We start from the raw sequence: 12,035 nt of genomic DNA, 5'->3' as shown, positions 1-12,035 counted from the left end.
AGCTCTACTGCAAAGGCCTCCTCACCCTCCGCTCGACCAAAGCTCCCTGCCGCTAGCTAGCTAGCTAGCTAGCGCTAGCTAGCTAGCTGCTAGCTGCAGCAACGGGAGGGACTTGAGAGGCATGCAGTGCGTGACGGGCCTCGAAGAAAGCCGCGATGATGGCGTGCAGCTGTAGAGAACAGAATTTTTATTGTTTAATTTGGAATTATCGACTCACTTTCCGCTAAAGGTTTAGGTCCTGCCAGTGCCTCGGATTTTGCTAGGCGTTTAGTTTTGCTTAGGATTCGCCTAAGCTACAGTATAGCTACGGCTTAGAATTCAGCTAGGCGGGGTACGTAGGGTTTAGGGAGGGTCTAGCATGGGCGTACCTGCACGAAGTCACCAGAGCCTAAGGCGAGTCTCTCCCTGCGCAATGACGAAGAACCTTGAACACATATGAGGTTTTAGGGTTTGAGATGGCAATTAGGGTTTCGGTAGTGCAGCAGCTACAGTCTATCCGAAGTGCATGCCTAAGTCGTCACGCAAATCCCATAGGCAGATTCGCTTAAAGATGGAATTGAGCTCGTGCTCTCCCGGTGAATCCTAACCCCCCACGGGCTCGCTGCAACTAGGAGAACAAGCCTATACCCCGGCAGCTCACTCAATGTCGGCGAGGCGGGTCACGAGGGTCAAGGCCACAGGAACAGGCAGTTTCATGGTCTGCATATGGCTGTGCAGAGCTGCGACGGAAACCCAAACCATACACCCTAAGCCTCTCATCCCTTAGTCTCCCCATGTCCGCTAACAAACATGTAGCGGCAGGAAGAGGGTCTTACCAACCCGAAGCGGTGGCACCAACGCACCGCTGTATACAGCTAAGTCCCCCTTCCCTAATTCTAGCCGTTCTAAGGTCCAGGCTCATGTCTAGGTCTTAGTTTCGGTGAGTGTGGGAACTTCTAGGGATTATTCGAGAACGCAGAACCCTCAAGCCTCCATGCGCCCACCTCCAACCCAATCCCGCACGGAATAACCTCTCTTCGTCAGCAACCCATGAAACTCTGCATACACACAATGGTTGACCCTCAGGCAGCCTATTCCACTAGAGTTCACACTAAATGTATATTTCGATGTTGTACCGCTTGGCAGGTGTAAGTGCACAGTGATGTAACGCTAAAACCTACGCAGCAGTTAACGCTCGGATGCGAAAGCCAAACCCAGTTACGCTGCTGCCGTCAAAGGCCTGTTTGAACAGCGTTGAAGAGATAGGACTCGGCGACACAACTCGATGGGGGCTTTATAAATAGGGTTTACCTGAAGAGCATGTAACCAAGTCCTTCTCTAAGAGGGTCTGCATAATGGACTTGACTTCACTGGGCTGAGGCAACCCGAGCACGCGGTGCACCAACTCGCCGTCGACGGGTTCTCCAGGGTGAGCCATGCTGGCCGCCTGAGCAAACCCCAAACCCTTAGCCCTAAACAGTCAACCCGAAAACCTGATTTCCCTGTTGAGTCGTTTTATTCAGGGCCAGAAACGCATCGTAAACTGACCTGCATGCAATTGAGAAGCCGACGCATGTCTCCACTGGCTGCAGAGGAAACGACATAGTTTTATGTTCCAAGCACTAAGCCCCCTCCATAAAAATTATGTTTTCAGCCTAATGGTAAAATAAGGGCCTTCAAAACATGGGATGGAAGCCCAATTCTAAACTCGACTCCCCAAGAATCATCAATACAAGTCCTAGGCGTGTACCTATCTACTTCTCACTGTCGTATCGGAAGTTAAACTTACCGATTCGCAAGAGAGCCTCAAAACCGTCTTCTGTGACGGACATGCTGCGAGTTCACAAACCCTAAGCCCAAAACCATAGATCCTAAACCCCAACTCCTGGGGCAGAAAACCTAGGTGCTGGAAAGAAAAGAACTTAATACTTGCTTTACATTTGGCAGACGCACTTCTCTAATTTCGCAGCTTCTTCCGCTTTCCTCCTCAGCTGAAGCAAAGCCCAAAATCTTACACCTAAACCCAAAACCCTAAACCCCAATTCTTAAACCCTCTAACCTAACACTAACAACCGCAGAGAAAACACTGCCGAGGACAAGTGCAAGCTCCCAGCTTCTTCCCCAGGTCTTATGCAACCCTAAACCCTAGTCTCACCGCCTCGGGTTTGAGGGGAGTAAAGCGCATGCTGCAGAGAGAGAACGCAACAAAAGAGTGCAAGCTCTGATGGCTATCAGGAGCAAAAGACAGAAGCAGGGTAAAGCAGCAGCGGTAGCGAAAGCTACAGCACCAGTTTACCTCGTGCATCTCGACTGAATTGCGGGAGTTATTTTGTTGACAAAATTGCATATCAAACAAAACCGCACATTCCGCGCGTAGGTCTCCATGACTGCGGCACGCAAACCCTCAACACCAAACCATTGAGCATCAGCAGTGGACAGCACTCCCGAGATGCTTCGAGCCATGCTAGTTTAAGCAGCTGAATAAACCTGTACTAATTTCGTCGAAAAAGCATCGGGGGTGGCAGAGCAGCAAACAGGCAGAGCTAGTAGAAGCAGCAGCAGAAGCTGTAGCAGCAACGGACTTCTTCTAAGCGCATTCTGAGCTGCGGAAGTCATCTGATCGGCTTCGTCCAGTATAATCAGCTTCAGTTTGGGGGGACCAGAGGGAGCAGCGCCCGACCTGTGTACATCCCAATGACTAGACCCTAGACCCTGAACACTAGGCTCTCTAGATCCTAAACCCAAAACCCTAGGGTTGCCCCAAACCCGAAGCCCCGACAACCCATGCAACGCCTTCATTCCCTGCAGTGTTCATGCATATACGGTTAATGGCTCCATCACGCAACCGCCTCCTTAGCACAGTTGGTAGTGCGTTTGATTCGTAATCAAAAGGTCGTGGGTTCGATTCCCACAGGGGGCTCCTTTTGCCGTGCATTGCTGCATGAGCGCTTTAACGTGTTTGGATGCGCACAGCGAAAAAGATGCAGAAGTTGTCTCCGCAAATGTCTTCACCAACTCTCGCACCGAACCAATCCCTCTGTCATCTGAGGCATTTAGCTGCAACAGAAGCAGCACAGCCGGCAGCAACAGCGGCAACGGGAACTAGCGACAACATCAACAGCTAGGACATAACCGGTTGCTCCGTGATCCCCTCCCTCTACCCCCCACGAAGGTCGGTCTTGGGCTGAAGGTTTACCTCCAGCACATGCGAGGCCTGTTGCGAGCCGTAGAGTTGCCTGGCCACGGCTAGAATTGTTGATGTCTTGCCAGTTCCTGAGTGCAAATCCTATAATATAAGTTCCAAACCCTAAAACGCTAGGTTTTAGAGACTTAACCGTACTCTCGCAGCCCTCAACCCTACCCTTAAAATTCCAAACCCAACCCATCAGCCTCGGGAATCTTGTTGACGGATTAGCCAAAGGGTTCAACAGATTTTGGACATGATAAAATTCATCTAAACCCAGAGCTTTAGGACGTTAGTTCTAAACCCTGAACCCTAAACACGAGGTTAGCTCACCGGGGGGGCCATGGAAGAGGAGATGGGGCAGCTGGCCCTTGTCGACATACCGTTGAACTGCGCACCCAAAACAGAAACCCTAAGCCCGAAATCTTAAACTCTGAACTTCAACTGGCGGCTTCTTTGCAAAAGGGTGTGCAGGTAGGGCAGTACAAAAGGGCTTCGGGCTTTGGGATGCACAGCCCCTGAGGTCTAGGGTTTGGGACGACTTGCTGGTCTGAATGATGTCATCATGCGACAGAATATCACTTAGAGTCTTCGGCCGATAACGCTCCACCTGTACACCACAAAATATAAATCGTAAGCCCTACAATAAGCCAAAAAATGTAAGCATTAAGCCGCAGGCCTCTTGAGTGTCGCATGCCCTGTCGTTCTCGATAACTAAACACGCGTCTCTGGAGTGTGCAAGCTGGAGAGTTTAAGTAAAGGTTTTTGGCAAAGGCTTTCGGGGTTAGTGCTTGAGGTACCCATGGGAGGTCCCCGTCATCAACCGGTGCCACGGGGGCACCACCTGCAGGCCCTTGCGGATTTCTGTTTTCATCCATTTTGGGCGGTCCCGTAGCAGCTGCTCCTGCTTGGACTGTTGCTCTGGTTACTTCAGTTAAAGTCGGTGCTGCCGCGGCTGCTGCAGGTGCTGCGGCTGCCACTGCAGATACGCTTTTCGGCGGCGGGCTGGCTAGGCGAAAGCCACAGCTCTGCAGCGGTAGTGCTTCAAGCAGCTCAATGTGCTGCAGCTGACCTTCGCTGTTTTGGGGCTGGGATGTTCTGTGTGCGCTGCCTATGTCGGCAGCGCCGGCGGCAGCAACAGGAGCAGCAGCGCCGCTGGCAGAGTTGTTGCAGCAAACAGTAACACGTACTTCAAAGAGGGTACTGTGATGCTAAACCCAATATGAATAACAAGCAAAGACGTATCGGCTACCGCTTGCTTCTGCTGCTGAATACGCCGCTGAATCGAGGGTTGCTTCGGGTGGTGGGGAGGGTTGGGGGCCCGGGGCCCCACGGGCAGCAGCAACAGCCGCAACGGGCTTCCAAAGCTGTTGCTGTTGCTGCTGTGCGCCTGGCCCTGCAGCATCCAAGGACAGCTAGCCTATCTTATATTTCTAACATAATCGGTGACGTTTGTGATGATAGCACTGGCAGCGACTTGCTGCTGCTGCTGCTGCTGTCCTCCACCACCGCTACAGCTAACTGAGCAGCAGCAACAGCAGTAGCTTCACAAGCTGCGTGGATCACGAGCAAGAGAGCAATCCCTATAGTGTCTTGTTTGCTTCCTTGCCTTCCTTTTAAGTTTTGCCTTTTCTGAAACCCAACTGCTCAACGGATTTTAAACAGTTGCTGCTGCTGTAGCTACGGCAGTGGGCGTTGAAGTCACCTCGCCAGGTGCGGACGTCGTACAGTATAAGCAGTATCAGCTGCCGCCACAACGGTACGCGCAGAAGCATGAATAGGAGGGGGTAGAAATTCAACAGCTTCTGCTGCGACAACAACAGCGACGGCAGGAACGCCGAAGCAGTAGCAGCAGCTGCAGGAGCAGCAGCTACACTTAGTCTCCAGACAGGGGCGGTGGGGACGGCTCGCTGCAGAAGGTACTGAGAGCTCTGTGGGATCAAGATGTGATGCAGCAACCAGGGCAGCAACAGCAGCAACAGCTGCTGGAGCAGCAGCAGCGGCTGCTGGAGCAGCAGCAACAGCTGCTGGAACAACAGCAGCTGCTGGAGCAGCAGCTGCTGGAACAGCAGCAGAAACAACTACAGCACCAACAGATGCAGCAACCACAGGTGGAGCAGCAGCAGCAGCACGCAGAGCTTATTCAGCACCCGTGTAACGCTGCCTGTCGACAAACACAAACGCGTCAACAGGAGCCACAGCGTGCCGTGCACCGGCAGCATCAGGGAAGCCTGCTAAATCAGCAATGGGAGCAGCAGCAGCTGCTTCTGCAACAGCATCAACAGCAGCAGCTGTTGCATCGTCAACAGCTGCAGCAGCTTCAGCAGCTTCGGCAACACGGACTGAACCTGATGGACCATGACCAGTTGGCTAGGCGCCACTATATAGAGCGGCAAGGGCTGCTGCAGGAGCAGCAGCAGCAGATGCATAGGCTGCAGTCTCAGCAGCACGAGCAGGAGCAGCAGCATAAGCAGCGCCATCTTCAGCAGCAGCTGTTGCGCTACCGTTCTTTTTGTGAGAATGCTAGAGCACCAGGTCCCCGCTTTCATTTGTCAGGAGGTCGCGGGGGCAGTCGCCGCAGCTCCAGTGAAGTGCCTTGCGGTCTCACTGCGGCAAAAGCAACAACTGTAACGGCTGCGGGTGCTGCTGCCGCACCACCGGCTGCTGCTGAGGCAGTTGGCACTGCGGAGGACCTTGACCCCGCAACAGCCACTGCAGTAGCAGCAGCAAAATCAGAGGACGTGAATGGCACGAGGCTTCCCGATGCAGCGACGCAGCTGTTGCGGGGATGTCTGTCTAAGCAGCTAGCTGGGCCCCGTCTTTCAGAGTTGGCACTGCTGCCTCGGCTGTTCCATGCACTTGCGCGTCCCAGAAGCAACAGAAGTAGCAACAGCTGCACCGATAGCAGCTGGGATGCAGGCGAGAGCAATAACAGCGGCAGGCAAAGCAGTAGCAGCAGAGAACTTTACAGCCAGACAGCGGAGACGTTTGCTCGGGAGTTGTTGGTGAGAGACTAGCTGCTTCTGCTGTTGGTGATGCTGCTGTTTCTGGTAGTTTCTTCCTTGCTACTGTCTGCTGCCGCAGCGCCTCGTGCAGTGGCAGCAGACGAAATTCTGCGGCCACTGCAGCGGGTCCTCCCTGTTTGTAGCATTTCAGGGCAGCGACAAAGGCTGGAAAGAGTTGCACCTGTTGCAAATCCTTTAAATTGCTGACGCTGCTGGCGCTGCTGCTGCTCTTGCTGATGCATCACGTCTGCTGTCTTCAGCGCCGCAGCGTCCTGCACGACCCGATATCCGCTATGAAGGCCCTCATTGTGGCACACAGGCTTTTGGCGCAGGTGAGGATTTAGAGTCGAAAAAATGGGTGGGTTTTTCTGTTTCAAGTATTTGTTTTTCGTTGCAAGCAGGGCTAGGGTTTCAAGTATAGCAACTAGGGTTTCTTTTGTGAGCAGATTCCCGTTGACGCCTTTCTTGGGTCCTCCCTACAAAAGCTTCCTGGGCAAATACTGCGCATTTGGTCAGCCACGGCCTTGCAACCTGCAGCTGCAGCAGCAGCAGCAGCTGCGGCAGACGGGGACGCGAGCGCAGCTACGACGGCAACAGCAGCAGCAGCATCTACCCCTGAGGGCGCGGTTTGTGCGTGCGCGGATTTCTTCGCTGAGAAACTGCGGCTCCATCTGCAGCTGGTAGACTGCTGCACGGGTGAGCAGGAAAAGCAGCAGAATATGCTGCTGCAGGTGCAGCAGCTGGTGTAGCAGTGACTGCAGCAGCAACAGCACAAACTGTAACCCCGGCAGAAACAGTATTCCACGAAGTCTCGGATTGGCATTGGCACCCAAGACCCTCTGCATGTGTTGCGTCAGCAATCCTGTTACCTGTGCAGCTACAGCTGGCTTGCTGCTGCTGCTTCTGCTGCCGCTGCTGCAGGGACTTGGTCAGTCTCTCGATTTTTGCGAGCAAATGGGGTGTCGCTTGAGACACTGGTCGCCTTCGAAGCGGAAGGCGTCGTCTCCCTTAATTCTTCCGTTTCGGTGCAGTGAGTTCCTGCTGCAGCTGGCGCTGTTGTCGCTGCTGTTGCTGCTGCTTTGTTGCTGAGACTGTGAAGTAGGAGCCTCTTGTCAAGGTGGACACTTAGACACCCTGAGTTAGTAAGAGTAATGTGCAGCTTGTAGGGCACATCTTCAAGGGACTAAAGTTTAACTTTGGGGAGGAGGAAGGAGCTGAAGGATTGCTGCTGCGGCACAGCAGCGGCGGTGTTTGTAGGCAGCGCCATGCGTCTAATTTTTGTTGCTGTCATGAAGTAGCAACAGTTGAAGCGGCAGCCAAGCAGAAGCTACAGCTGAGGCAGCAGCAGCAGCAACAGTAGGCGGAGGAACTGCAGCAGCAGCAGGAAGTGTCTGCCATTGGGTCCAGCTGCTGCTGCGTTGTGCTGCAGGCTAGTCAGCATGCTGCACCGCGGCTGCACTCTGTGTTTGCTGCTGTTACAGCAAAGGGGCACAAGCCTCTTTGCTGTGAGCAGCACTTACTTAGTCTTTCTTATTGATGACATTTGGGGGGTGGCGGCGTTGCTGCTGCGCCTGCTGCACGCGCTGCTGCAGCGCTGCATGCGCCCAGCAGTTGCGGCGGGAGGAGGCTCGGCTTTGGTGTCACTCCTGGCTTCTCTTGCGAATCCTCTAAAAGAGGCCCTTAGGGATATGCAGCTAGCAGCAGGTATAGCAACAGCAACATCACCAGCAGTAGCAACAGTACCAGCAGTAGCTCTCGGACAGAAATAGAAGGGCGAGAGGAGGGCTGCCTCCCCAGTGCGTTATTTGAATTGTTTGTGCTGCAGAGAAGTGTGCAGCTGCCGGGAGCTACTGCTCGCTGCTGCAGCGCATGCGCCCCCCACCGCCGGAGACGCTGCTGCTGCTTGACGACTTGAAGAAGCAGCACCAGCAGCAGCAACAGTACTCACGGCTGCTGCTGCAGCGTAATCAGATGCTACCCTACAGGCCTTCTTCTGCAGCGCGAAAGTCGATGCAGGCTGTTGCGCAGCTTCCTCTGCCGGCTGACCTGGAGGCCGTTGCTGCTGCTGCTGTAGCGGGGGGGGCAGAAGCGGCAGCAACAGCAGCGGACGCTGACGCCAAGTGGGTTGAATTTCTCAGCATTGAGGATGTGTATTTGTTGCTCAGTGACACCTCCGTAGAAATGGCGATGCTGATGCAGGAGCCGCCCAGGTGCCACCGCGGCAGCAACACGCGCAGTGGCAGCAGTAGCATCAACAGCAACAGCCCCAGCAACAACAGAGTGGCTGGCAGCAACACCAACAGTAGAACTGAGGGACAGAAACAAGGGAATTGGCAACAGCAAGGCCGAACGGGATCTCATTCTGCAAGTGAGCAGGCAGCTACTACAGCAGCAGCAGGACCTGCAGCTGTGGCTGCCGCAGAATCTCACCGTTTATGTTTCAGCAGCGAATGCAACAGCGGCACATCTGGTGCAGCCGTGGCAGATGGGGAAGGCTTTCATCCACAACAGCAGCACCAAGTTTCGCAACAACGACGGCAGGATCAGCAGCGGCTACAGCAACAACACCAGGATGCGGGGGTTGCTGCAGACGTTGAAGAAGAATCTAGAGCAGCAGCAGATGCTGTTGACGTAGCGATGGCTGCTGCTGCCCCTGTGCCTGTAGCAGCAGCAACATCCGCAGCGGCTTCTGCTGATGCCGCCCAGGGCTCCCCAGCTGTTGCCGACTTACGGTCCATTATTGGGGGCGGCGAGTCTCTGCAGCGTCCACTTCAGCAGTCAATACAACAACCGATTATGCAGCATCGGTATGAGTACCAGCAAGTGTATAATACGCAGCAGTACACTCAACATTATGAGCAACTACAGCAACCACAGCAACAACAGCTGGAACACCAACTGTTGCCGCAGCAACCCAGCCAACAGCAGCAACACCAAGTACACCCGCATCAGCAACAGCAACAACTCGTTGAGGCGCTGCAGCTACAACAGCTGCAACAATGCGGGAAACAGCTCGAGCATTCGCAGCCTTATCACCAGCAGCCGCAGCACCAGCAGCAGTGGCTGCAAGGCAGCACAGTTGACCCTTTGTGTGCTTCTGTTTTTCAGCTCCAGCATGAGTTTCCTCAGCAGCCAGGATTTCAGCAGCATTTGCCACAGCAACAGCAATTACTGCAGCAGCAACAGTTGCAACAACGGCAACAGCTACAGCAACAACAACAGCAGCAGCTCCTTATGCAGCATCCGGATATGCACTACAAGCAGCAGCTGCAGCGGTTTCGTCAGCAGGAAATGCGGCAGCAAGAGCGTGAGTTGCAGCACCAACAGCAGTACCAGTTGCAGCAGCAGATCCTGCTCCAGGTGCAGCAACAGCAGCCGGCCTTGCTGCACCACCCGTCATACTACCTGCAGGATAACCAGCAACTCTGTGCGCGGAACCAATATCAGCAGCAGCAGTACCCGCAGCAGCTGCAGCAGCACCAACTGCAGCAAATGCAGCAGCACCAGTTGCAGCAGTTGCAGCAACAGCAGCTGGCACAGACCTCAGAGTGGCAGGGCGTAGTAGAAAGGCCAAGCTGGCCTGCGACGCCGTCCTTGTCAGCCGCTGCCGCAGCAGCAGCCGCAGTTGCAGCAGCTGCTGCTGCAGCAGGATCCGGCGGCGGAATTGCGTTGGCATGCGACTGTGTGGCTTGCCGCGGTAGCAGTGGCCGCAGCATCTGCTGCCTGAGGGGTCTGAAAGCCAGGCTGGAGGCGTTGAATCTTGGAGTTGATCCTAGAGAGTTGAAGATCAACTCTAGAATCGGAAGCGGTGCATCAGGAACCGTTTTAAAGGCCGCATGGAGAGGCTGTGATGTGGCAGTGAAAGTACTGCCGATGGTGCAGCAGCAGCTGTTGCAGCAGCAACAGCAGCAAGGAAGAAACGCGTCTGTTGCTGCTGCTGCGGCAGCAGCCGCGGCAGCGCGAGAGCTACAAATTATGAAGCGGCTGAGGTGCCCAAACCTCGTTCTGCTGATGGGGGCATGCGCGCTGGACGCCGACGCTGCGAGCAGCAGCAACAGCAGCAGCATTACCAGCAGCAGGAACAGCAGCAGCGGCTCCTTGAATTCGAATAGCGCAGCGGAGCTGCTAGCAGCAAGCGGATGTTGCGGTCCGGGGCTCGCAGTGGTGATGGAGTTGTGTGCTGGGGGCAGTTTGTTTAGTTTGCTGCACGGGAGGCCGGAGGATGCGCTCGCTGCTGTTGCTGCGCCTCCTCCTGAAGTTCCTGCAGCTTCTTTGTCGGCGGTTCCTGCTGCAGCTCCTGCTGCTGAGGCTGCGAATGCTGCGGCGGCTGCTGCTCCTCCATGTGCTGCCTCCGCGGGGTCTGAAGCAGCTCATGACAACTCGCCTTCAGCTCCCCGAAGCTGCACTCCTGGAAGTTTACCAGGAAACGCAGTAACAGCAGAGGCGTCAAGTGCAATGGCAAACATATCAACGGCTACAGCGACGCACGAAGCCTCCGAAGACCTCAAACAACAGGATTGTCAGCAGCGTCGCCCTCATCTCAAGGAGCAGGATCAGGAACCATACTCACTGCCGCAGCGCCCTCCACAGCCTCCCCCGCAGAAGACACCCCAGCACCAGCAGCAGCAGCAGCCGGCGCAACCTCCAGAGCAGCGGCGGCGCTTGACGTGGGCTCAGAAGCTAAAGGTCGCTCTCGACGTTGCCCGGGGCTGTGCTTATCTGCATGCATCACAGCCTCCGGTTGTGCATCGGGACTTAAAAAGCCTAAACATTTTGCTGGTCGAGAGAATCACGAGCGACAAACAAACTCCTTTTGCAAAGGTAGAAAACACCAGCAAAAGCCCAGGTTCAAGGATGCTGCTGCCCTTGGTGCTCCTGTTAATGCTCTGTGCACTTCTTTGTCTCTGCCCGCTGTCGTGTGCTGTTGCCGCTGCTCTTCTTGGCAAATCTTTTTCTGATTCAGCGGGTGCTGCTGTATTGCTGTTTCGGCTTTGTCCGCTGCTGTGGGTGCTGCTGTTGCTGATGCTGCTGTATTGACGCTTTTGCCGTCTCGTGGTGTTGTATTCCTCATTGATGCTACTGATGAAGTAGCGGCAGCGGCCGCTGCAGTTGACAGCCCCGCTGCGGACATTATAGGTTATGTGTTGGAGGTCTGCGTAAGCGCCTTTACATTTGATGGTTGTCGTAGCTGCTGTTGCGGATTCTGCTGCTGCAGGTAGCGGATTTTGGCTTGAGTCGTCTGGCCACAGCAACGGGTCGTGGTGGCGATTCCGCAGCAGCAGCGGCTGCTGCTGCGGCGGCTGCAGCAACAGCAGTGCAGCTGGAAGGGTATTCGTGTGGACCAGCGCCGATTCCTGGTGCCATACGGACACGAGCAGTAGGCACAGTGCATTGGATGCCGCCGGAGGTTATGCGGGGCCTTCCCCAGGGCCCCCCCGTCGATGTGTTTGCCTTTGGCATTGTTCTGTACGAGTTGGCTGCTGAAGCTCTTCCGTACCTCCGACCGAGAGACGCTCCCTTGCAGCAGCGCCAGCAGGAGCAGCAACAGGAGCAGCAACAGCAACAGCAGATAGATCGGAGGAATGCTTGGCTGCCGCCTCCCCCAGACATTTGTGCCGCAGTGCTTCGAGGGGAACGCCCAGATGAGCGTTTCATTTTGCCCATGTGTCCACCCGTGCTGCGGTGAGCGAACGCATGCAATTTGGGCTTTTGACCTTGTTGTTTGGCGTTTAGGGCCTATGGTTTAGGGCTTGCTTGCTGGTGCCTGCAGAGACTTGATGCGCCGTTGCTGGGCAGAGGATCCTTGGGCCCGACCGACATTCGCTGAAGTCGTTGAAGAACTGAAGGCTGCTTTAGAACCATCGTAA

General features: G+C 55.0%; 2 protein-coding genes across 2 annotated transcripts; one reads left to right on the top strand and one right to left on the bottom strand.

The window, feature by feature from the left end:
- Positions 1 to 353: 353 nt before the first annotated feature.
- On the bottom strand, positions 354 to 4,938 carry EAH_00009590 (activator 1 36 kDa, putative; the record flags this gene model as incomplete). Its single annotated transcript, XM_013391895.1, has 13 exons — positions 354 to 405; positions 641 to 719; positions 1,291 to 1,426; positions 1,933 to 1,996; positions 2,276 to 2,366; positions 2,562 to 2,659; positions 2,951 to 3,036; positions 3,176 to 3,252; positions 3,497 to 3,553; positions 3,677 to 3,773; positions 3,964 to 4,318; positions 4,614 to 4,684; positions 4,885 to 4,938. The coding sequence occupies 13 exons, from the start codon at positions 4,936 to 4,938 to the stop codon at positions 354 to 356; spliced, it is 1,317 nt and encodes a 438-aa protein (XP_013247349.1).
- A 174-nt stretch (positions 4,939 to 5,112) lies between these two features.
- On the top strand, positions 5,113 to 12,035 carry EAH_00009580 (Tyrosine kinase-like (TKL) protein, putative; the record flags this gene model as incomplete). The annotated part of the gene is made up of 8 exons (XM_013391894.1): positions 5,113 to 6,168; positions 6,429 to 6,500; positions 6,615 to 6,864; positions 7,090 to 7,198; positions 7,598 to 7,872; positions 7,994 to 10,989; positions 11,384 to 11,850; positions 11,939 to 12,035. The coding sequence occupies 8 exons, from the start codon at positions 5,113 to 5,115 to the stop codon at positions 12,033 to 12,035; spliced, it is 5,322 nt and encodes a 1,773-aa protein (XP_013247348.1).

Source organism: Eimeria acervulina, genomic scaffold, assembly GCF_000499425.1.
Source record: "Eimeria acervulina Houghton genomic scaffold, Eah_scaff48, whole genome shotgun sequence".
In the NCBI taxonomy this organism is placed as follows: domain Eukaryota; phylum Apicomplexa; class Conoidasida; order Eucoccidiorida; family Eimeriidae; genus Eimeria; species Eimeria acervulina.
This window is presented reverse-complemented; position numbering and strand designations above follow the sequence as displayed.